Source organism: Physella acuta, unplaced genomic scaffold, assembly GCF_028476545.2.
Source record: "Physella acuta isolate Inbredline_101_S28 unplaced genomic scaffold, ASM2847654v3 ptg000197l, whole genome shotgun sequence".
NCBI classification, from domain to species: Eukaryota; Metazoa; Mollusca; class Gastropoda; family Physidae; genus Physella; species Physella acuta.
In genome coordinates, this window is record NW_026731716.1 from 688,316 (window position 1) to 711,946 (window position 23,631).

General features: G+C 41.1%; 2 protein-coding genes and 3 long non-coding RNA genes across 5 annotated transcripts in view; 1 reads left to right on the forward strand and 4 right to left on the reverse strand.

The window, feature by feature from the left end:
• Positions 1-1,354, reverse strand: LOC131937014 (uncharacterized). The gene is made up of 2 exons (XR_009386138.1): positions 1,102-1,354; positions 1-199 (listed from the first exon to the last, which is right to left on the reverse strand). It is a non-coding gene; the product is annotated as an uncharacterized LOC131937014 (long non-coding RNA).
• A 997-nt stretch (positions 1,355-2,351) lies between these two features.
• On the reverse strand, positions 2,352-2,836 carry LOC131936948 (uncharacterized). Its single transcript, XR_009386129.1, has 2 exons — positions 2,727-2,836; positions 2,352-2,553 (listed from the first exon to the last, which is right to left on the reverse strand). It is a non-coding gene; the product is annotated as an uncharacterized LOC131936948 (long non-coding RNA).
• A 5,163-nt stretch (positions 2,837-7,999) lies between these two features.
• Positions 8,000-8,504, reverse strand: LOC131937025 (uncharacterized). The gene is made up of 2 exons (XR_009386143.1): positions 8,371-8,504; positions 8,000-8,224 (listed from the first exon to the last, which is right to left on the reverse strand). It is a non-coding gene; the product is annotated as an uncharacterized LOC131937025 (long non-coding RNA).
• A 2,697-nt stretch (positions 8,505-11,201) lies between these two features.
• The window catches only part of LOC131937007 (ras-related and estrogen-regulated growth inhibitor-like), a 32,321-nt gene continuing 19,891 nt past the window's right edge, over positions 11,202-23,631 (reverse strand). Inside the window, exons 2-6 of the mRNA XM_059294186.1 lie at positions 15,944-16,237; positions 15,671-15,727; positions 15,116-15,192; positions 13,806-14,084; positions 11,202-12,268 (exon numbers count right to left, since the gene is read on the reverse strand). Of these exons, the coding sequence (XP_059150169.1) occupies positions 12,095-12,268; positions 13,806-14,084; positions 15,116-15,192; positions 15,671-15,727; positions 15,944-16,043 (687 nt within the window). The 5' untranslated portion in view covers positions 16,044-16,237 and the 3' untranslated portion in view covers positions 11,202-12,094. The remainder of the gene's footprint in view (positions 12,269-13,805; positions 14,085-15,115; positions 15,193-15,670; positions 15,728-15,943; positions 16,238-23,631) is intronic.
• On the forward strand, positions 20,751-22,003 carry LOC131937008 (uncharacterized). Its single transcript, XM_059294187.1, has 2 exons — positions 20,751-20,886; positions 21,699-22,003. Exons 1-2 carry the CDS (start codon positions 20,826-20,828, stop codon positions 21,968-21,970), a joined length of 333 nt encoding a protein of 110 aa, XP_059150170.1. The 5' UTR covers positions 20,751-20,825; the 3' UTR covers positions 21,971-22,003.

A 23,631-nucleotide genomic window follows, 5' to 3' on the forward strand; every position in this document is an offset into this window, starting at 1 on the left:
AATTATTGCAGCATTGAGATTTATTTGCCCACCCCCTCACAGACATCGACCATCAGACATTCCAGCGAGTTGGGGTCACTGAGTCCACAGATACAGTTCCTCTTGACCAGCGGGAACAGTCCCGTCTGGCACTGTGACAGACACACCTGGTCACCGACAGCACAGGTGCTACATAACGGCTTTACTGTGAGTGACACACCTGGTGGGGTGGGAGAACAAGGCAAGGGTTAAATCATGACGGTTAGATAATGTTTAATCGAGCTTCATTCATCATCATCATCATCATCATCATCATCATCATCATCATCATCATCATCATCATCACCATCATCATCATCATCATCACCATCATCATCATCACCATCATCATCATCATCATCATCATCACCATCATGACCATCATCATCATCATCATCATCATCATCATCACCATCACCATCATCATCATCATCATCATCATCATCACCATCATCATCATCATCATCATCATCATCATCATCACCATCACCATCATGACCATCATCATCATCATCATCATCATCACCATCATCAGCATCATCATCATCACCATCATCATCATCATCATCATCATCATCATCATCATCATCATCATCATCACCATCATTATCATCATCATCATCAGCATCATCATCATCATCATCATCATCACCATCATCATCACAGACTCAAAAAAAACAAACGCCAAATCAAGAAATCGCAAATCTCAAACAGCGAAAATTTATAATTTTGAAATTTGCTCTTTTAAAAAAATGTATGCAATTAAAGTGTATGTAAATTTTTACTATAATGTATGAACATGAAACTGTTCCCTGCTTAGCTGGACAGGTTTCCCCTATTTGCTTAGAGCTGGCTTCACCATACAGCCCACTCGCAATGATTGATACGTCACAGGAAAGACAAGTTTTTAAAAAAAATTGTGATATAAAAAAATTTGGACTTCCTTTTTTGTTTGAACAAAATTTGCATTGCTTTAATTGACTAGAAATCAGAAAAAATTATAACTTAAATATCGGCCACTCACTTTTTAAATATCGTCCCCAAATGAAAACTATTCTATAAATTATATAAACAGGTACTCACCCTGACATGCAAAAACAAAGAGAAGCAACAAAGATGCGACCAACAGCTTCATGTTAATAAGTTTTCTGTTAGATTGGATAAGTACAACCAAACTTAGATTTCTTTCAGTACAAGTAGCATATAGTCAGCGACTTTCGTTATAAACTAGCACGGTTCTCAAATCATTCGCCGTTCAGTTTAAAACAGAATGAAAGCAGAACCAAAGTATTTGATGAAGCTACTGGCACCCCAACCACAGTTGTCTACGCCAGAATGTTTAGAATCCCTGGCATCACTGACGTAAGTGTAACAGGTCGTCATGATGGCAGTTCTTGACAGAGATAAAAAAAATGGCTGGTTTACCAGATGGTGGATCCCATCTGATGTGTGGGGTCGTGGTTTCTAACACATATCATTATAGATATTGTAGGGTCCGCTTATTTTTGTGTGGGGTCATAACCATCTGTTGTGTGTGTGTGGTGGTGGGGGGGGGGGGTCACGCAAATATGTTGCATGCAGTGTTTCTTCTAGACTTTTTTCACCGGGGGGGGGGGGGGAAAGAGGTGGTATACATTTTCCGTGGCAGGGAGGGGGGGGGGGGGGGGCGGCCACTGGTAAAAGTATATATTTTCTATTTAAATTCCATTTCTTTTTTTTTTTGGGGTGGGGGAGGGGGGGGGCGGTAGACTTTCTTCGGGGTGGGGGACCAGATTCCCCCCCCCCCCCGAAGAGATGCCTGGAAGAAACTCTGGTTGCATGGGGGGAGGGACCAATCGTTTTTGTGTGTTCGCAGGTTCTCACAGATTTCTGCCGAGTGGATGTCTCATCCATGTTAGTTTATTTTTATTCGACTTTTTAAGGAAACTTCTAGTCCTAGGTAAATCAAAACCTTCATTAACGAGATAAATTATATCATTAATTAACTTCTAACACAAAAAATGATAACAATTGTGACAGCCGAACACATACGACGTAAAAATGTACCGTCACGATTATAAACCAAGTCAAGTATAGGTAAAGAAACTGAGTGTGGCTTTATTTGACCACCCCTCACAGACATTGACAAAATACACTATCAACATCTCATAACTTTGAGGATAACAGAATTTTTTTGACTACTGAAGATCAGGAGTAGATCTATCTACTTTTGTTTAATGTTCACTAAAGAACTTCCGCTCTAAGACTACCAACAAAGACACATTTACTACCAACAAAGACACATTTACGACAACATACACCACACGTTAAACCACATCAACAAGAACATGGTAAAGCTTTAAAACGTATTGTTTATTTATTTGCCCACCCCCTCACATGGGTTTCCAGACAGACACTCTAATGACGTGGGGTCACTGATACCACAGAAGCAGTTCCTCCTGACCAGAGGGAACAGTCCAGTCTGGCACTGTGACAGACACACCTGGTCACCGATAGCACAGGTGCTACATAACGGCTTCACTGTGAGTGACACACCTGGTGGGGTGGGAGAACAAGGTAAATCAAAGTCTACATCAACAAATCTGTTAGCGGGTAAAATAAATGACTTAATCTTCAATCTCTAAGTGTTGAGAATGTTTATGAAACTAGTCTATAAGTGACATTTATACATTAAAGTTATCCAACACGTGACATTAACAATGACTCACCCTGACATGACATACACAGAAACACCAGCATCAAAGACACGATTAGCAGCTTCATGACTGTAAGTTTACAACTTTGGTTAAATTAAGTGCAGTCACACTTAAAGGCTTTGTTTAAATATACGTCGCATATCTGTTTTGGAAACTAGCGGTTCTCACATCATAACTTGCTGTAACGACTGAACGTGCATATCCAGGGGACTTATTTCCATTTTTTACAGGATTTAGAGGCGACATTCTCAATAGTAAAACATTTTGCTTTTATAATACAAATATGAGTTGCGGTCGCTTATATTCAAAAGTAAATATTATTCTACATGAGTGCTCTCTGCTTTCTAATTACTAATTGTAGACGTTTAAAAATGATTACCAGCTATAATTGAATTACTGACTTCCAATGAAAAAAAAGTTGGCGTATTTTATCATTGCATCCAATTGCATCGAAATGGTAGGGCTCTAATAGAGAATTTGGAATATTTTTTAATTTAGCAACGTTATTACGACGTATTTATTTTAAAAAAATCATCGTTGTGTTTTTTCGAGTAATATTTGTAATTTTTTAAATCAACAGGTTAGGTCAAGTAAGCTGTTTTTTTACAAAGTCGAAGACACTTCGGTATTTTCTCGTTTCCCACATAATAAGGAACATAGAGTGTATCAGTTATCACAAATGCGTGCTAATTTAATCGATTTTTTACAGCTACACAACCAAATATGTACCGTTCGCATGGTGCACGAAAATAGTGATGTTTCTGCTAATATAGACAATCACAGTTTATATTTCCAAGTTGATATAATCCAAATATGACGAGGTAACAGATGGTTGTTTAAAAGTAACTGGAAATGTAGGCTCGTTAAAATATAATTTCAAATACAAACTTATGTTGCGTTCAAGACTAAACTCCCGATATCTCTGATCTAACCCATTATATGGGTTAGGTCTAAGTTTACTGTGTGTGTGATGGGGTCGTTGGGTATGTGAGGTGACAAGACCACGTTCTGGGCTAGTCTTTCATATCTAAAAATTTGAGAATCCCTTAGTTTCAGTTTACAATCACTGCAGTTATTGTAACAGGTCACCTTAATACACTGGTTGACTAAGATAATAAGAGGTCATGTTGCTCCTTAGTGACGTCGTGAGTTTCTTTCTAGGTAGACACGATCAGTGACCGCACGTTTTATTCTTGTACGGTACCCTCACTAGATCAGTGACCACACGTTTTATTCTTGTACGGTACCCTCACTAGATCAGTGACCACACGTTTTATTCTTGTACTGTCCACTCACTAGATCAGTGACCGCAAGTTTTATTCTTGTACTGTCCCCTCACTAGATCAGTGACCGCAAGTTTTATTCTTGTACGGTACCCTCACTAGATCAGTGACCACACGTTTTATTCTTGTACTGTCCCCTCACTAGATCAGTGACCGCACGTTTTATTCTTGTACGGTACCCTTCACTAGTTCAGTGACCGCACGTTTTATTCTTGTACTGTCCCCTCAATAGATCAGTGACCGCACGTTTTATTCTTGTACTGTCCCCTCACTAGATCAGTGACCGCACGTTTTATTCTTGTACGGTACCCTCACTAGATCAGTGACCGCACGTTTTTTTCTTGTACTGTCCCCTCACTAGATCAGTGACCGCACGTTTTATTCTTGTACGGTACCCTCACTAGATCAGTGACCGCACGTTTTTTTCTTGTACTGTCCCCTCACTAGATCAGTGACCGCAAGTTTTATTCTTGTACTGTCCCCTCACTAGATCAGTGACCGCACGTTTTATTCTTGTACGGTACCCTCACTAGATCAGTGACCGCACGTTTTTTTCTTGTACTGTCCCCTCACTAGATCAGTGACCGCACGTTTTATTCTTGTACTGTCCCCTCACTAGACTTTTGTTCCAAACGAGGATCATACGGCAGATTTCCCATGACAAGTCTGGCCCTATGGTTTACTGACATTGCTTTAGTCATCACTGCCACCGTATAAGACTAGGGTTTCAACACAACGTAATCGCTTTCACACGACCCCTGACCTCTGCACTACTAAATTTTCCACCCACTCCCATCAGCTACCCGTGGGTGTCGGACTAATTCCACTCACCCGTCCGGCAGACTCATTGATGTTGACCAGTCAAGTATAGTCCTGATGGGTCCTGTCAAGCATAGTCCTGATGAGTCCTGTCAAGTATAGTCCTGATGGGTCCTGTCAAGTATAGTCCTGATGGGTCCTGTCAAGTATAGTCCTGATGGGTCCTGTCAAGTATAGTCCTGATGGGTCCTGTCAAGAATAGTCCTGATGGGTCCTGTCAAGTATAGTCCTGATGGGTCCTGTCAAGTGTAGTCCTGCTGGGTCCTGTCAAGTATAGTCCTGATGGGTCCTGTCAAGTATAGTCCTGATGGGTCCTGTCAACTATAGTCCTGCTGGGTCCTGTCAAGTATAGTCCTGATGGGTCCTGTCAAGCATAGTCCTGATGGGTCCTGTCAAGTATAGTCCTGATGGGTCCTGTCAAGTATAGTCCTGATGGGTCCTGTCAAGTATAGTCCTGATGGGTCCTGTCAAGTATAGTCCTGATGGGTCCTGTCAAGTATAGTCCTGATTGGTCCTGTCTAGTATAGTCCTGATGGGTCCTGTCAAGTATAGTCCTGATGGGTCCTGTCAAGCATAGTCCTGATGGGTCCTGTCAAGTATAGTCCTGATGGGTCCTGTCAAGTATAGTCTTGATGGGTCCTGTCAAGTATAGTCCTGATGGGTCCTGTCAACTATAGTCCTGCTGGGTCCTGTCAAGTATAGTCCTGATGGGTCCTGTCAAGCATAGTCCTGATGGGTCCTGTCAAGTATAGTCCTGATGGGTCCTGTCAAGCATAGTCCTGATGGGTCCTGTCAAGTATAGTCCTGATGGGTCCTGTCAAGTAAAGTCCTGATGGGTCCTGTCAAGTATAGTCCTGATGGGTCCTGTCAAGTATAGTCCTGATGGGTCCTGTCATGTATTGTCCTGATGGGTCCTGTCAAGTATAGTCCTGATGGGTCCTGTCATGTATAGTCCTGATGGGTCCTGTCAAGTATAGTCCTGATGGGTCCTGTCAAGTATAGTCCTGATGGGTCCTGTAATGTATAGTCCTGATGGTTCGTGAATTTTTTAATTAATTCAAGGCTGTAAAACAGCGTGCAATTACTCGTAGTTTTTAGAAATTGGTATTATTCATTTTGTACAAACTGTAATTATTTTAAAATCACCCCACTTATTACATTACAGTGGAATAAAATTGCATGCTTAAAATGTTCACGGCTGATGAGAAACTGAAAGACTCTTCCGGTGCTGAATGCTCTACTACTATTCTGTCTAATATAGTAGAGATATACGTTGATCTTCTTTTGACAGTCAAAGGTAAATGCGAAGCTACACGACATACGGTATACATTCTGCTAATGCATTTCATTTGAGTTTTATTCAAGTCATTACAAAAAAAGAAAAACACTGATATCATGATTATAATTGTTTGTTGTTTATTGCAGCTTCAGCTAATTCCATAGATACCGAAAACTTTCCGCAAGTAGCCAATGTCTACAGGAGAACTACTCCAGGTTACCCTGCCTATAAAGTTCAGGGTGGGTACTGGGGCGTGCAGTGTGTCTATGACCTACTAGCCTATGATGGGCAGGGTGGGTATGGTGGCCACGTTGTAGTAGATGCAGTGCTGCAGGCAAAAGGTGTCGCCTTGAGCGCAGTACACGCAGTCGGTGGTTTCAAACAGGAAGCCTGGGGAGATGGGAACACATTTTATTGTTGTTTTAACAGACAGCCTTGAGTAAAAACTTAAGTTCAACGTAAATATACTTTAAGAAAATTAAGGGAGTTACTTCAAAAGGCGAATACCATTAATAAAAGAATGGATAAAATTACAATCATGAGACTGATAGTAAAGATGGGGACTAGCCAGGAAGCTCGGGGTTCGAACCTGGACCAGCCCATCCTTTCTGTAAGACGTGTCATGTCTGAGAGCCACTAGTGGGTTATTCTAACCACACACTACGTGTATGGTGTGAAATACGTTGCAAGCTTGAATAAAACAGTAACCATATCACCTTACCTTCGCATAAAACCACAGCCATCGCAAACATGACAATCAGTGCCAAGACATTCATCTTAAAGTTTGGCCGTGCGACGCTCACAAAAACAGGTTGGACAATTCTAAATGTGCTGCGACCGTTTATACGGAGATTTAAATTTAGAAAAAACTAGTTTCAAGACAGTAAAAGAGGTTTTAATTAAAGATAAAGTTAACCTGATTAGAGGTTTTAATTAAAGATAAAGTCGGCCTAATTAGTGTCGTGCCGACGATGCGGACAATGAAAAACTGAATTTCCTAGCTCTCAACTATCCTTTATTAACATTTAGAGTAGTGAAAGATGATTTTTCGGCCTCACAAATTTACCTATTTAAACAACTCAAAGCATTTTGTTGTTTAATATGAGTGAAGTAGATTCAACATAACTTTTTAAAAACATGTGCAAGTATAGTTAGTGTATGGCATTAAAGTTGGAGCATCAGCATTTAAATGTCAAATGTCATTTTACTATTTCTCCTTTCCTAGTCAATTCTATTTTTGTCAGATAACTTTAACTAGAGAATTTCTGTCTTCTAGCTAACTGAGTTCATAGAAAAAATTTGCTTATTGCTTATACGATGGTGTAAGGAGTTGATGTTGGAAGTTTTCTGAGACCGTGAATTATTTCTACTTTAAAGATTTCCAGCCAGTTCCAGACAGATATAAGGAAGTGGCTAGAGTCAGCTGGGCATCGACACATGAGATCTTGTGCTGACAGAAAACAAAATGTACTTTTCACGAGGGAACAATATTTATTGGTTTTTTTAAATAGCAAATCTATGAAGGTAAAAAAAAAACAATTTTGTTTTCTATCAGCACAACTTCTGATGTGTCGATGTCCAGCTCGCTCTAGCCAGTGACCGATTGCTGTCTGGAACTGGTTGGAACCCTGGACATTCTTATATATACAACATCTCTTCCATGACGTTATGTCTAAAGATAACCACGAGCCCATGTTAAAGATAATAATTAGATCATCTTCAACTAAACCACACTAAATCAGCGCAGATGGCAACATTAGGATACATCAATTGTACGAGATAAACACACACCGTGTGAACAAACTTTACGTTCACTGAATGTAAATCTTACAACAGTTCACAAGATAACAAATATACACTTCAGTCGAAACATATGGTAACACATGTTATTTTTAAATTAACAATTTTGTTTTATTTATTTTTATTGCGTTTGTCAAGAGTTTAAAAAAAATCATATTTAAAGTTTGACTTCAGAAATCACTGGTTGATTGGGAACGGTTATTGCTGATTGGCTCGGCCAATTAGTAGAGAACTTCCCTGGGTTGGGAGAATTGTGTACAGACAGTTGCTGAGACAATAGATGTCGCCCTGAGCACACGTCAGGCAGTCAAATTTTTCCATGAAAAAACCTGCCGGAAATATTGTTGGAATAAACGTAAATATAGTGGTGTAGCCATACAAACTACAGGTGTGTAATGTAACTTCATTTTTCGAAGGTCGAAGTAAAAAATAAAATGTATTTAATGAATGAAAGTAAATCAACCCCTAATATTACCTTCAGTTGCAATCAGCACCAACAGCAAGACAAATACGAGTAAAAATTGCTTCATTTTGTGCGGGAGTTTCGTGTCAGTGTAAAGATCAGAGAGAGAGAGATGTGTTAGAGCGTGTAGCGATGGTGGGCTAAGGGACCGGATGTTTCTTTTAATTCAGTAGATAGTAGCACCACGGCCTGTGTCATTGGTCGGAGCACATTGCACATGATTTTTTAAAAACTTGACGGTCAATTTTACCATAGTTCAGTGTTCTAAAAGTTGGATAAGTTAGTGCGTGTATGAATAAATGAAGTAAAATGATTACTCAAATCTTTGCTCATTAGACGTGGGGACAAAAATCACAATGTTTTATTATAATTATTTAAATTTTTGCTTCAAAATTGTAGAAAATCTGGGGGGGGGGGGTTAAGTATTCGTTTATTGTATGAACTATCAAGTATATTCTCTTGGGCTGACTAAGTAGGTCTGAGTCCTTGCTAGACAATCTCCTTTTTGGACAGTCTCAGTGCTGAAGTGTGATGGGCTAGCACCGTGCTAGACCGTCTCCATGCTGGACTGTCACCGTGATGGGCTGTCACCGTGCTGGGCTGTCACCGTGATGGGCTGTCACCGTGCGGCTGTCACCGTGATGGGCTGTCACCGTGATGGGCTGTCACCGTGATGGGCTGTCACCGTGCTGTACCTTCACCGTGATGGGCTGTCACCGTGCTAGACCGTCTCCATGCTGGACTGTCACCGTGATGGGCTGTCACCGTGATGGGCTGTCACCGTGATGGGCTGTCACCGTGCTAGACCGTCTCCATGCTGGACTGTCACCGTGATGGGCTGTCACCGTGCTGGGCTGTCACCGTGATGGGCTGTCACCGTGCTGTACCTTCACCGTGATGGGCTGTCACCGTGCTGTACCTTCACCGTGATGGGCTGTCACCGTGCTGTACCTTCACCGTGATGGGCTGTCACCGTGCTGTACCTTCACCGTGATGGGCTGTCACCGTGCTAGACCGTCTCCATGCTGGACTGTCACCGTGATGGGCTGTCACCGTGCTGGGCTGTCACCGTGATGGGCTGTCACCGTGCGGCTGTCACCGTGATGGGCTGTCACCGTGCGGCTGTCACCGTGATGGGCTGTCACCGTGATGGGCTGTCACCGTGATGGACTGTCACCGTGCTGGGCTGTCACCGTGATGGGCTGTCACCGTGATGGGCTGTCACCGTGATGGGCTGTCACCGTGATGGGCTGTCACCGTGCTAGACCGTCTCCATGCTGGACTGTCACCGTGATGGGCTGTCACCGTGCTGGGCTGTCACCGTGATGGGCTGTCACCGTGCGGCTGTCACCGTGATGGGCTGTCACCGTGCTGAACCTTCACCGTGATGGGCTGTCACCGTGATGGGCTGTCACCGTGATGGGCTGTCACCGTGCTGGGCTGTCACCGTGCTGGGCTGTCACCGTGCTGGGCTGTCACCGTGATGGGCTGTCACCGTGATGGGCTGTCACCGTGATGGGCTGTCACCGTGATGGGCTGTCACCGTGCTGTACCTTCACCGTGATGGGCTGTCACCGTGCTGTACCTTCACCGTGATGGGCTGTCACCGTGATGGGCTGTCACCGTGATGGGCTGTCACCGTGATGGGCTGTCACCGTGATGGGCTGTCACCGTGCTGGGCTGTCACCGTGTTGGGCTGTCACCGTGCTGTACCTTCACCGTGATGGGCTGTCACCGTGCTGGGCTGTCACCGTGATGGGCTGTCACCGTGCGGCTGTCACCGTGATGGGCTGTCACCGTGCTGTACCTTCACCGTGATGGGCTGTCACCGTGCGGCTGTCACCGTGATGGGCTGTCACCGTGCTGTACCTTCACCGTGATGGGCTGTCACCGTGATGGGCTGTCACCGTGATGGGCTGTCACCGTGATGGGCTGTCACCGTGATGGGCTGTCACCGTGCTGGGCTGTCACCGTGTTGGGCTGTCACCGTGCTGTACCTTCACCGTGATGGGCTGTCACCGTGCTGGGCTGTCACCGTGATGGGCTGTCACCGTGCGGCTGTCACCGTGATGGGCTGTCACCGTGCTGTACCTTCACCGTGATGGGCTGTCACCGTGATGGGCTGTCACCGTGATGGGCTGTCACCGTGCTAGACCGTCTCCATGCTGGACTGTCACCGTGATGGGCTGTCACCGTGCTGGGCTGTCACCGTGCTGGGCTGTCACCGTGATAGGCTGTCACCGTGATGGGCTGTCACCGTGATGGGCTGTCACCGTGATGGGCTGTCACCGTGATGGGCTGTCACCGTGCTGGGCTGTCACCGTGCTGTACCTTCACCGTGATGGGCTGTCACCGTGCTGTACCACATGAATCTTTAAACGAGAGCCCCCTCTAATGTCATAAACAAAGCATTAAATAAGCGGGTAGATACATTTTAATAAAACCTACCGATTGCTATTGTTATTTCTAAGTTATAATATAATTTAATTTAAAACAAAACCAAAACCAAATACACAAACTATGTTCTTTTGTTTATTTACAATGCATATAAAATTACTAATTACAAATATATAGAACATAAAACTAATGCTCTGTATAATCAAATCCGTTTAAATATGCACATCAGCTATATCCATTTACATCTAATTCTCAAACTGTCAAAAACTACAAACCACTTGTCATCCCTAAACCCCCGAATACTAGGATATCAAAATTTACATTCCTATTGACCAAATTTTGCCACCTCTAACCCTAGGGTGCCTAAAACTACATCCCATAGACATTAAAGGCTAGAATGCCTTACGGTAAGGTGGTTTGGATGTGATGCTAAGATAAATGATTGGCCAAGCTTTGTGTCAAGGCGCTATAGTATAAAATTAGATGCATCAAAAACATTTTCAAGAATACATTTCTCATTATTTTAAAAGTGATAATATAATCTCAAAATATACATTTATATACAAGAATATCAGTGTAGAGTATTTTAATGTAAAAACGAACTTAAGTAATAAAAGTAATAGAACAAAACCTGAACAGCCACATACTCACGTACAGGTCAGCGCATACAGACACGCAACCAGCATCACATATAAACACCACATAACCACCACATTTTCTCATATATTTGTCTTAAAGTTCTGTCCCATTTAGAACCAATATAAAAATAAGAAATTTATTTACAGTTATCTTTCCTAGTCGACATAATTATCTTAAAATGTTAGTAGAAGTAGTAATCCACGTATATCCAAAGTATATCCTACATGTAAATGAGACATTTTGTCATATCTTACTTCAAGGCACGGTTGTTTGTTTACTTATTTTGGAAATAAAATTCATATTCTACCTTCCGTAAATAAATGTAAATTGTATTACTAACAGATTTAAAAAATAATTTGAAATCAAATTAGCCTCAATCTTCATGAGAAGTTACCAGTTTACAAAATCAAGTTTAAAATTTAGCGGTATTATGATCAGTTTCAAAATATCTCAGTACGTTCCAAATATATCAGACAAGCATTTTGTGTTGGCATTTTCCTGTGCTTTTGAAATAGTGTACAAGGTCATTGGGTCAACTTTTACAGAATGATAAATGCGTCATTCACCCTTGCCATTCGCACAACTTGATTTGATCGAGATTTGCTATCACAGAGAAAAAGATTCATAGTTTTTATCGTCATGACGTCACCCCCACGCCTGCGTAGTGTTGCCATGACGTCATCCCACACCTGCTATGACGTCACCCGACGCCTGTGTTGTTGGCCGTCTTCTTTCCGCTGGGACTTTTACCGGAAATGACCTTCTGGATGGCCTGCCGGAATTTGGTGCTGGAGCTCGACTTCCTCTGGCGCACGTCTCTGAACGTCTTCGTCCTTCTCCACACGTTGTACAGGTCCGTGAAGATTTCAGAAACCTAAGAAAACGAAACAATTTCTTACATTTAAAAAAACCCCTTTAAACTGAAGCCTTTAATATTAAAAATACTTAAGTCATAGTTTGGGCAAAATAAAGGTAAAATTGACCAACGATACACCTTTGTAACTATCTAATGTACATATTTGACTGCTGAAAAGAAAATGTATGGCTGTCCCAATTTCAATGCATCAAATAAAAAAGTTGTTTCATAGCCACTTTGAATGTGTGAACTGTGTTCACTTTGTAATTAGTGTTGTTGGCGCTATGGTTTTAAACTTTTTTTTTCATTCTAGATAATACAAACTTATGAGTAAGCTCCGTATCATCGAAAATTTTAGAAAAATGCACACCGAATTTTAAAGAAAAAAGTGTTTTCCTAATGCCGGATTTAGCGCGGGTGGTCAGTGAAGAAGTGCTTAATTTATTTTTAACACGTTTTTCTTAACTCAGCTTCGCGTTTGTTTGTTTGTTTGGATGTTTGTTGTTAAAATTGACATCGAAAATTAGCCCACTTCTGATTGCTCTATAGACCTGAAATTTGGCATGCATGCTACTTTCGCCTAACAATTTCAGATGCAATCATAAAAACTAGCAATTAGTGACCGTAATTAGCTTAATTTAATTACGCCCCAAGGACCATAAAATTGAGGACATGATTTCTAAAGATACCGACAAGACTAGAGGCCTATTGATACAGTTACTTCGGCCCCAATCGATGTGAGCGCGCTGGCCGTGATCGTATAGTGGTTACTACTTCGCGTTGTGGCCGCGACAACCCAGGTTCGAATCCTGGTCGCTCAAGATTTTGAGTCCGTGTATTTATAAACACTTTTTTAAAAACCACGTGTTTCATGTGTAGCAACGGACTAAAAAGGAGAAAATAAAATACTTAAAAAAAAATTAAAAAAAACCCACGTTTTTTATGTGTAGCAACGGACTAAAAAGGAGAACGGACACGGTAACACATTGTTAACGGTGACACGGTTGGTACGCTGGGCATGCTAAAATACACATAAACACGTTTTTCCTTAACTCAGCTTCGCGTTTATTTGTTTGTTTATGGGAGATTTGATCACGTGATTCGTGAGTAGATCTCCACGCCAGCAACGTAAATTACACCCTTTCTCTGTTTAAAGCGTATCGGTCGCTCAAGATTTTTTTAGTCCGTGTATTTAAAAACACTTAGTCAAGTCATACTTAATCAAGTGATTAGATAAAGTAGAAAATAAACTATATAAAAAACTTTTTAAAAACCACGTTTTTCATGTGTAGCAACGGACTAAAAAGGAGAAAATAAAATACTTAAAAAAAACTTTTTAAAAAACCACGTTTTTCTTGTGGACTAAAAAGTAGAAAATAACTATTTACATACATTTGATGACAAAAAACGTGGGTCGGGCAGATGGGTCGGGAAATTTGATGGTGAACGTACCCACGTTTTTTGTCATCAAATGTATGTAAATAGTTATTTTCTACTTTTTAGTCCACAAGAAAAACGTGGTTTTTTAAAAAGTTTTTTTTAAGTATTTTATTACCTGTGGCAGCTGATTCCAGTCACAGGCCGACACCTCGTAGAACCTGCACCCCATCTCATTGGCCAGCTCCTGACCTTGAACCGCCGTGACCTGCCGGTCGTACACTAGGTCGGCCTTGTTACCCACCAGCGCACACACCAGACCCGCGGACCGGCGCGTCGACTCCAGTTGACGTCTCAGGCGGATGACGTCATCAAAACTTGTGTGCTCCGTGATGGAGTAGACCAGGACGAAGCAGTCCCCCCAGAGGGCGTAACCCTCGTTCCAGTTGGATGTAATCTGTAACGGTACAAGCATTACAGTAAGACTTCTAAGTCGGCAGTCTATAAACTATCTAGGGTTCCAGTTGGATGTGATCTGTAACGGTACAGATTCATTACAGTAAGACTTCAAAGTCGGCAGTCTATAAACTATCTAGGGTTCTTAAGTCAGCAGTCTATAAACTATATAGGGTTCTTAAGTCAGCAGTCTATAAACTAGCTAGGGTTCCAGTTGGATGTGATCTGTAACGGTACAAGCATTACAGTAAGACTTCAAAGTCGGCAGTCTATAAACTATCTAGGGTTCCAGTTGGATGTGATCTGTAACGGTACAGATTCATTACTGTAAGACTTCTAAGTCAGCAGTCTATAAACTAGCTAGGGTTCCAGTTGGATGTGATCTGTAACGGTACAAGCATTACAGTAAGACTTCAAAGTCGGCAGTCTATAAACTATCTAGGGTTCCAGTTGGATGTGATCTGTAACGGTACAGATTCATTACAGTAAGACTTCTAAGTCAGCAGTCTATAAACTAGCTAGGGTTCCAGTTGGATGTGATCTGTAACGGTACATGCATTACAGTAAGACTTCAAAGTCGGCAGTCTATAAACTATCTAGGGTTCCAGTTGGATGTGATCTGTAACGGTACAAGCATTACAGTAAGACTTCAAAGTCGGCAGTCTATAAACTAGATAGGGTTCTTAAGTCAGCAGTCAATAAACTATCTAGGGTTCTTAAGTCAGCAGTCTATAAACTATCTAGGGTTCCAGTTGGATGTGATCTGTAACGGTACAAGCATTACAGTAAGACTTCTAAGTCAGCAGTCTATAAACTAAATAGGGCATGTATACTGTGTTGACTAATACACAATGACTAAATGATCTAAAAACAATGACCAGTATTAATATTATCTTACGTTTTTGTATTTATTGTCCATGAAAAATAAGCATGCTCGTATTTTCCAATGATATACTTTTAAATTTGAAGAGAAAACGAAATAGCTAATAAAAAGCAATCCACTAATAAAATAAACTAATTAAAATTCTTGACCTGTCCAGCTGTATCGAGAATGTCCATTCGAATGTCGTCATCTTCTGCTGGACCTGACATGTACCTGTAAACACTCTCTGGGAAGAGAAAGATATTTCAAAATACTGAAATGTACTGAAACTTACTGAACCTTACTAAAACTTACAGAACCTATGATTTAACGTTATATCTTTTTCTGTTAAAGATATTTCAATGTACTGAAACCTAAAACTTACTGAAACTATGATTTAACGTAGCAAGAATGATTCAATTTTAAATCTTTACAAGTTAAAGGTAAAGAATTTTAATTTACTAAAATCTTTTGAACGAATGATTCATTGTTATTTTTTTAAAATTAAAGATTTAATGTACTGAAACCTACTCAATTCAATTTTAGACTTTTATTTCAATATAGGTCAATTGCACATTGTATTCGGTCTTCATTCATTTGAAAATATAGAAAACTGACGCAATTGAAAATATATGTATATATTTAAAAAATACGTTGTTGCGTAAAATTTTAAGTTTTACAGCAATTTGCTTTTATCTACATTTTTATCTTGATGGTAGACTTACCCAAGGTAGGCGAGTATTCTCCGATAAACCGCTTCGTAATAAACCTCACTGTCAAAGCTGAAAGCGGGTACAAGTTTAAAATATTACTTTATCTGTTTATTTTCTTTTTAAAGTTTAAACATTCTACTTTCAGATAACAAAAAAATAATTGCTTAAATTTTAGAGCGTTTTAAATGTTGGGTAATTTTTGTGGTGAAAACATTTGCAGTTATGTTAAAAGGGGAGAAACTCGACACTAACAAGGGATGTAACTCTAGGATAAAAACTACTTACCTGTTTTTCCAACGCCCGGCGTTCCAAGAACGACAACTTTACACACGTTTTCTTTGTTGTCTAAAGCTTGCGGTGATCTCATGAGTTTTGTCCCATTCATTACACGAGATTTCCAGGGTTGTCTCGCTTTGCATATGTTTTATTGTGCTAATGTTTTAACTCATTTGTCAAGTCCTCTGGTGTGAGTCACCACTGATAAGATCAACTCGCCTTGTAGTTTTTGTTATAAGATTACCGACTGGAAAGTCTAACTGCTCTTTAATCACTCAATGCTTTGCCGAAAAATTGTCAATCCTGAAATTAAAAAAAAAAGATTTTAAAAATTGTTTTTGTCGATGGTGGTTTGGATGACAAAATGAACGCCGGCACGAGAAAGGCCATTAAAACTTAAAAGATAGTACGTCAAACCAGGTCAGTTGTGGAAATGCCGTTACGCTTCAGTGGACGAGTGCGTGATGTCTTTAAAATATTGAGGTAACTTGGCAGCTTAAGGTTATGTAATGTCGAGTGTACTTTAAATTTACAGGTAATTTTATAATTTGGGGGGGGGGGGGGGGGGAGGGGGGAAGTGAGAAAAATAGTGTGTGTGTGAGTATGTGTGTGAGAGTGTGAATGAGGGTGTGTGTGAGTGTATGTGTGTGTTGGAGTGAGTGTGAGAGAGTATGTGTGTGAGTGTGTGTGTGAGAGATTGAAGTGTGTGGGAGTGTGTGTGTGTGTAAAAAGTGTATGGGTGAGAGTGTGTTTGTTATTTAGCTGTGGACGTTTCTGTATTTGAAGAACATTGTTTGAACGTTTTTTTTTTGCCAAGACGAGCGAGACTCTAACAAAATCTTTTCACTCATTGGGGGTTGAGTCTTTGTTTGAGTGATTGTGTGATGGATGGTGTGAGGATGGTGTGAGGATGGTGTGATGAATTGTGTGAGGATGGTCTCAGGATAGTGTCAGGATGGTGTGAGAGGTTGTGTGAGAAAGTTGTATAGGGCCTACACACAGTAGAAAACTGGCCAAAACCTGACAACACATTATTTTATCTATAACACAGCTTATCTTTAGGTTTCAACAGCCCGTCTTGTCTAGAACCAACAACACTCCAGCCTGACAATAAAACTGACGATAGATTTAACAGCCCACACATAGTACCAGCCAATTTAAGACTGACAATATAATTAGTCACAGGCGCCAGTGGATCAAAAAGAAAAGGATGTCAATATGGACACAGCGGTTGTTTAAAAAAAAGTTCAGAAAACCTATTGGATGCATGTACATATCATTTCGGCAAGTTAACTACTTTGTAGAATACAATTGATGAAATATGTAGATGAACGATTTATAATTCCAGAACTGTCTTCAATAAACCAGGCAAGCGTAGGATTCTCGTGCCATAATTCAATCATTCGCGTTGCTTGTGTCTGGCGTTGGTCTGCTTGTATTCCAGCAAAGTTAGCAGCACAGAAAAATATATACACAAATTCTAGCTAAAAGTCTGTTATTTGTCTGTCAAGTCGTGTGAATGACAGTGGGGGGGGGGGGGGGGGGGGGATGCGCCAATTTTTATTTTCCATCAGAGATGCATTGACAAGTGGGGAAAGCGTTGAGCTAATTGATCGAACTCCACGATGGACCCTAAAGTGTTGTTCTACAAGCAAACTGACATGTGTTCTGTAAACAACCTTACGCGTATTGCTCTACAAGCAACTTTATGAGTATTGCTCTATAAGCAGCCTGGTAAAATATGTGCAGAATATTTAAAGCTTGAGAGCAGGTTTACCTGAAACCTGTAGCCGAAGGTTTACCTGTAACCTGTAGACGAAGGTTTACCTGTAGCCTGTAGCCGAAGCTTTACCTGTAACCTGCGGACGAAGGTTTACCTGTAACCTGTAGCCGAAAGTTTACCTGTAACCTGTAGCTGAAGGTTTACCTGTAACCTGTAGCTGAAGGTTTACCTGTAACCTGTAGCCGAAGCTTTACCTGTAACCTGCAGTAGAAGGTTTGCCTGCAACCTGCAGTAGAAGGTTTGCCTGTAACCTGCAGTAGAGAGTTTACCTGTAACCTGTAGACGAAGGTAAATGGTGACCAAGGTGAGCTCAATACCAGCTGATTACCACATACCATATGTCAGACACTGTGGTTCTCTTAAAACCATAAACTGTGGTTCTCATAGAAACATCAGCCAGAACCACTTTAATGGTGACACCGTTGGGACAAAATGTTTTTTAAACATATCAAAGTATTTGGTAAACAAATCTGCTAATTCTCACCTTATGTCCACAAAAACTAGTGATTAACATTTTAATTAGATTTTAATTAGTTAAGTTTAGATTGAAAATTTAGGTCTCGGATAATTCAATAATTAGGATATGGCGCGGCTAATTTGTTAGAGGCGCAGAAGGTGAGGGGTGCATTTGTTAGAGGCGCAGAAGGTGAGGGGTGCATTTGTTAGAGGCGTAGAAAGTGAGGGGTGCATTTGTTAGAGGCGCAGAAGGTGAGGGGTGCATTTGTTAGAGGCGTAGAAAGTGAAGGGTGCATTTGTTAGAAGCTCAGGAAGTGAGGGGTGTATTTGTTAATGGCGTAGTGAGGGGAGCATTTATTAGAGGCGGAGAATGTGAGGGGCGTGTTTATCAGGGGAGAGAGAAATAGGAAGTTTGTTGTCTGATGTGTTACTGCATGTAACTTCGGAAATGAAAATTCCAATTCCATTTTGACCAACTTTGATACATCATGACCTTAAGAACGTACATCGTTTCGTGTAAGTATGTCAAGGTCGTGATCCGTTAATTCCCTACCGTAGATCTGACGCTAGGTACCAGGTGCCCTCAATGAGTACCAGCCACCATTAGACAACGGCAGGGTGCCAGACCTGTACCTGGCTGTGGTTTACTTCAACCGTTGTTCAGACACTGTCTGACCAACTCTGGGGCGAGTGGTGAACTTAAATTAAGTAGTCCGGCATTTAGCAACTTTTAAATTTAGTTTAGATAGTTTAAGGCAGAACTAACTGGTTGCTTTTTCAATGTGTCTACGGTTAGTTCGTGGGATCGGGAATGGGATGATGTTTAAGGGTGGGTTAAGTCAATGGATCCTGTATGGAAGGTGGGCTGGGGGGGGGGGGGGGGTTAGCTCAGAACTATATTCAAAATAAATGTTGGGGTGGATTAGCGAGCAGTCGCCATAATTGTACGGGTTGGCTATTTTAAGGTAAGGATGGCGTTTTGATAGGTTGGCGCACGGGCTGGTTGGCGTACGGTTTAGAATAGAAACAATTTAAAAAAAAAAGTTTAATTCTTAAACTTGCGAGTTAACTTTTTAGTTCAGATGAAATGTCGGCAGATATCTGTATTCTGTAGATGTCGCTCGTGACAATGTAAGATCAGGTCACACGACCAGATGTGGCCCGTCACGTGACCATTTTAGCTATAAAAACAATTTCCCCATCCGTTCATGTGCCAGATAGTCTGGCAATAGGTGAGAAAAACATTTATCTGTACAGAAAACCCATTAGGTACAATAACAAACACAGTCGGTCAAATTATTTTAGTACCATCTGGCACATGTCTTGTGATCTTTGAGAGTAGAGAAATTTGAGATTGACCCTGTTCATGTAGACAACCACACAGCACTGTTCATGATTTTTTTGAGGCACAAAACTAGTTAGTTAATAAAGAGTTGTAATGAATGAATTAAAATCTCTTAAATGTTATTTCAATATCCAAACCATACTTTATCTAGCTGCGAAAACATTTTTATATCTTGTATCTTGTGGTGACATCCATTAGCCTCAGACAGACGGACAGGTACACATCCATTACTAAAGACCAGTTGTCTAAACAATCTGTCGCCTCACACTGGGCTAGCTGTGGGAGCGGTCATGGTTCACACACACACAAACACAGACACACACAGACACACACACACAGACACACACAGAGACACACACACAGACACACACATCCATTACTAAAGACCAGTTGTCTAAACAATCTGTCGCCTCACACTGGGCTAGCTGTGGGAGCGGCCATGGTTCACACACACACAAACACAGACACACACACACACAGACACACACACACAGACACACACACAACACACTCACACACTCTCTCTCACACACACAGACACACAAATAAACAAACTCACAGATACACAAAAAATGTGTGTGAAAGTATTTTCTCTTCAAACTTGCACTACTAGATAAGATTTTTCTAAGTTCGACATTCTGACCTCGTCTACGTCACCAGCCAAGATGAACCAAACTATTGAACACAATTATATTAAAACAACTCTTGCCAGGTTGATGAAAACAGTTTAAGAAGTCTACACAAGGCCACAACAAGCAGGAAGATCAGTAAGAGCTGAACATCTTCAGACATCATCTATTGTTTGTAATTTCTGATCGCGTACTCGGGTTAAAATTTTATTGATTCATTGACCAATACCGATATTTTTTTACGACATAACGTACTGTAGCCAGTAGCTAAAGTACTAGGTGCGGCCAGCAGTTATAGTACGTGATGTAGCCGGTAGCTACAGTACCAGGTGTACACAGTAGCTACAGTACCAGGTGTAGCTAGCAGCCACGACACCAGATATTTGATTCTTTTGTTGTAAACTGTCTGTTCATGGTACCATGCTCCATAGAGAAATCCATCAGTTCTCCAGCCTGCAACTACAAGGCTATGACCAGCAAAGATAAAGCTAGTCATTTTTGAGACCGATAAAACAAATTCACGAAAGTAGAACATTCTAATTATAGTGGACCGAAATTGTTTTAAAAGTTGTTTTTTTTTAAAGTAAGTTTCGTCTAAACCTTGCCCTATAAATAAGTTGAAGCTCAACCCACAAAGTTAAGTTTCTGGAAAGTTCTTGAAGTCTTAGTTTTCTGAAGATGAAAAGTTTGGTCGTGTTTTGTGTTTTTCTACTGGCACCAGTCACCATCTGGGGTGCAGGTATGTTGTGTGGGGTGCAGGTATGTTGTGTGGGGTGCAGGTATGTTGTGTGGGGTGCAGGTATGTTGTGTGGGGTGCAGGTATGTTGTGTGGGGTGCAGGTATGTTGTGTGGGGTGCAGGTATGTTGTGTGGGGTGCAGGTATGTTGTGTGGGGTGCAGGTATGTGTTGTGTGGGGTGCAGGTATGTTGTGTGGGGTGCAGGTATGTTGTGTGGGGTGCAGGTATGTGTTGTGTGGGGTGCAGGTATGTTGTGTGGGGTGCAGGTATGTGTTGTGTGGGGTGCAGGTATGTTGTGTGGGGTGCAGGTATGTGTTGTGTGGGGTGTTGTGTTTGGGTGCAGTTATGTTCTGAGTTTGAAAGCTTGACACATTTTCTGCCTCATATCTATTACATTAGAAATTGCTGGTTCAATATTCAACACGTCTTCATTTAAAAATAGTTTACTTTTTCCATCATAGAGTTACATTGTGACATTTACTGTGAAAAAACGATTACAGGTTCAAAACCAGTAATCGTTCCACCAATCAATCAGCCACGAAAACCCGGAGGCTGGGCATTGGGCAGACGATACGAACATTTGGTCCACCCGTGGTTGTCGTGTGGCCCTTAATGCAGATTTAGGCTACTGAATGACGTGGCACTACTCATTTCTATTTGATGTGGCCCTTAATACAGATCTAGTCTACTCAGTCTATTATGTGATATGGCACTTAATACAGATTAAGTTTACTTAATGACGTGGCACCAATATTCGGTCCACTCATGTCCGTGTGACGTGACACTTAATTCTCTACTCACGTGTATGAAACAGACTACACCCTGTGTGAGCTAGTGTGTAAGAACGACCCAACATGCATGCCCGGCTGTCTGGCAGGAAGGAGAGCTGCACGTGCCGATTACGTCATCTGTGAGTTGAGCTGTGGGGTGACCAACACGGCCTGCATCAACTCGTGCGTGCAGGGCAGGAAGAGGGACACGCCCACCAAGAGGGTGGACTTTGTCCTCTGCGAGATGGTCATCTGTCCAAACGACAACGGCTCTGACTCCCAGTGTATGAAGGATTGTTTACAGCACGCCAAATAGGGCGGGTCAACAGGTCATCATCTACATGAAGTGGTGAGTCGCTAGAATAGTTAATGTAGTCATTAGCACGATCAAAGGCACGGATTTGTGTACAGGCTAAAAACGCTTCAAGGAATATTTGTATACACTTTACGGACCAACGCTTTCACTACTTAACTGTTAAAATTCGTATTGCTAGTTTTTCAAAAGCTTATTATAAAAGTGTCTGTACAAGTTTTTATTTTGCTTGATTCTGTTTCAGTAAAAAGAAAACAAAGTTTGAAGTTGCACAAAGTCACCGATCAGTCTCCTCTCACAGTTATTCAAATTCCATTGTTTACATTGTCGAAATAAATCATCCAGATAAAAATAAATTGTACACAAAATATTAATCCTGTTTGATATGTCTTGTTTCTTTGTGTTTCGTGAGTTTTTATATCTTAAATATTTGTAATTTATTTCACACTTTCTCAAATATACGATCACTGCATGCTGGATGGTAAACCACAAATTACTACAACAATGAAAGACTGATAGCTGGTAGACAACAAACTAGAGCCATCGGACATTTATAGCTGGTAGGCAACAAACTACAGACACCAGAAATGTACAGCTAGTAGACAACAAACTAGAGCCATATGAAATGTATAGCTAGTAAACAACAAACTACAGCCATCAGAAATGTATAGCTTGTAGTCAACAAACTACAGACACCAGAAATGTACAGCTAGTAGACAACAAACTAGAGCCATATGAAATGTATAGCTAGTAGACAACAAACTACAGCCATCAGCCATCAGAAATGTAAAGCTTGTAGTCAACAAACTACAGACACCAGAAATGTACAGCTAGTAGACAACAAACTAGAGCCATATGAAATGTATAGCTAGTAGACAACAAACTACAGCCATCAGAAATTTATAGCTTGTAGTCAACAAACTACAGACACCAGAAATTTATAGCTAGTAGACAACAAACTACAGACACCAGAAATTTATAGCTAGTAGACAACAAACTACAGACACCAGAAATTTATAGCTAGTAGACAACAAACTACAGCCATCACAAATTTATAGCTAAAAGAAAACAAACTTCAGCCATAAAAAATTCCTAGCTAGCAGACGACAAGCTACAGCTATAAAAGATTCCTAGCTGAGATCACAAGTTACAAAGCGATATGAAACACACCTATTTTTTGTTTGGTGTTGCTGATTTTCATTAGACTGTGTGCCAGTGTGCCTGTGAGTCTGTGTGTCTGTGTGTGTCTGTGTGTCTGTGTGTGTGTCTGTGTGTGTGTGTCTGTGTTTCTGTGTGCTTGTGTGTCTGTGTGTCTGACTGCGTAACTTGTATGATGTATATTTGTGTAAGCACACCACAACAAGGAAAAAAAAACAAATCATTAGTGATTTGATCTGCCTAATTGGGCATCACCAACTAAACTCGAGTTCCTAGCATCCACCGTAACAATCTCGTGGTTCACTCAACCTTTAAGTTAGATCAACCTGTTTAACCTCGTCAAACTAAATTATTTTGTCTAGTATCGAAATGTTGGTCCTACGCGATCGTCCCAGAGAAAGAGGAAGTGTCCCGTCTACGTAGTTTAAGACAACATTAGATCCCCACGATTTACGTTTCAATTTAAATAAACCGGGAGTGATCTCCCCTAAACTTTCTCGAATATC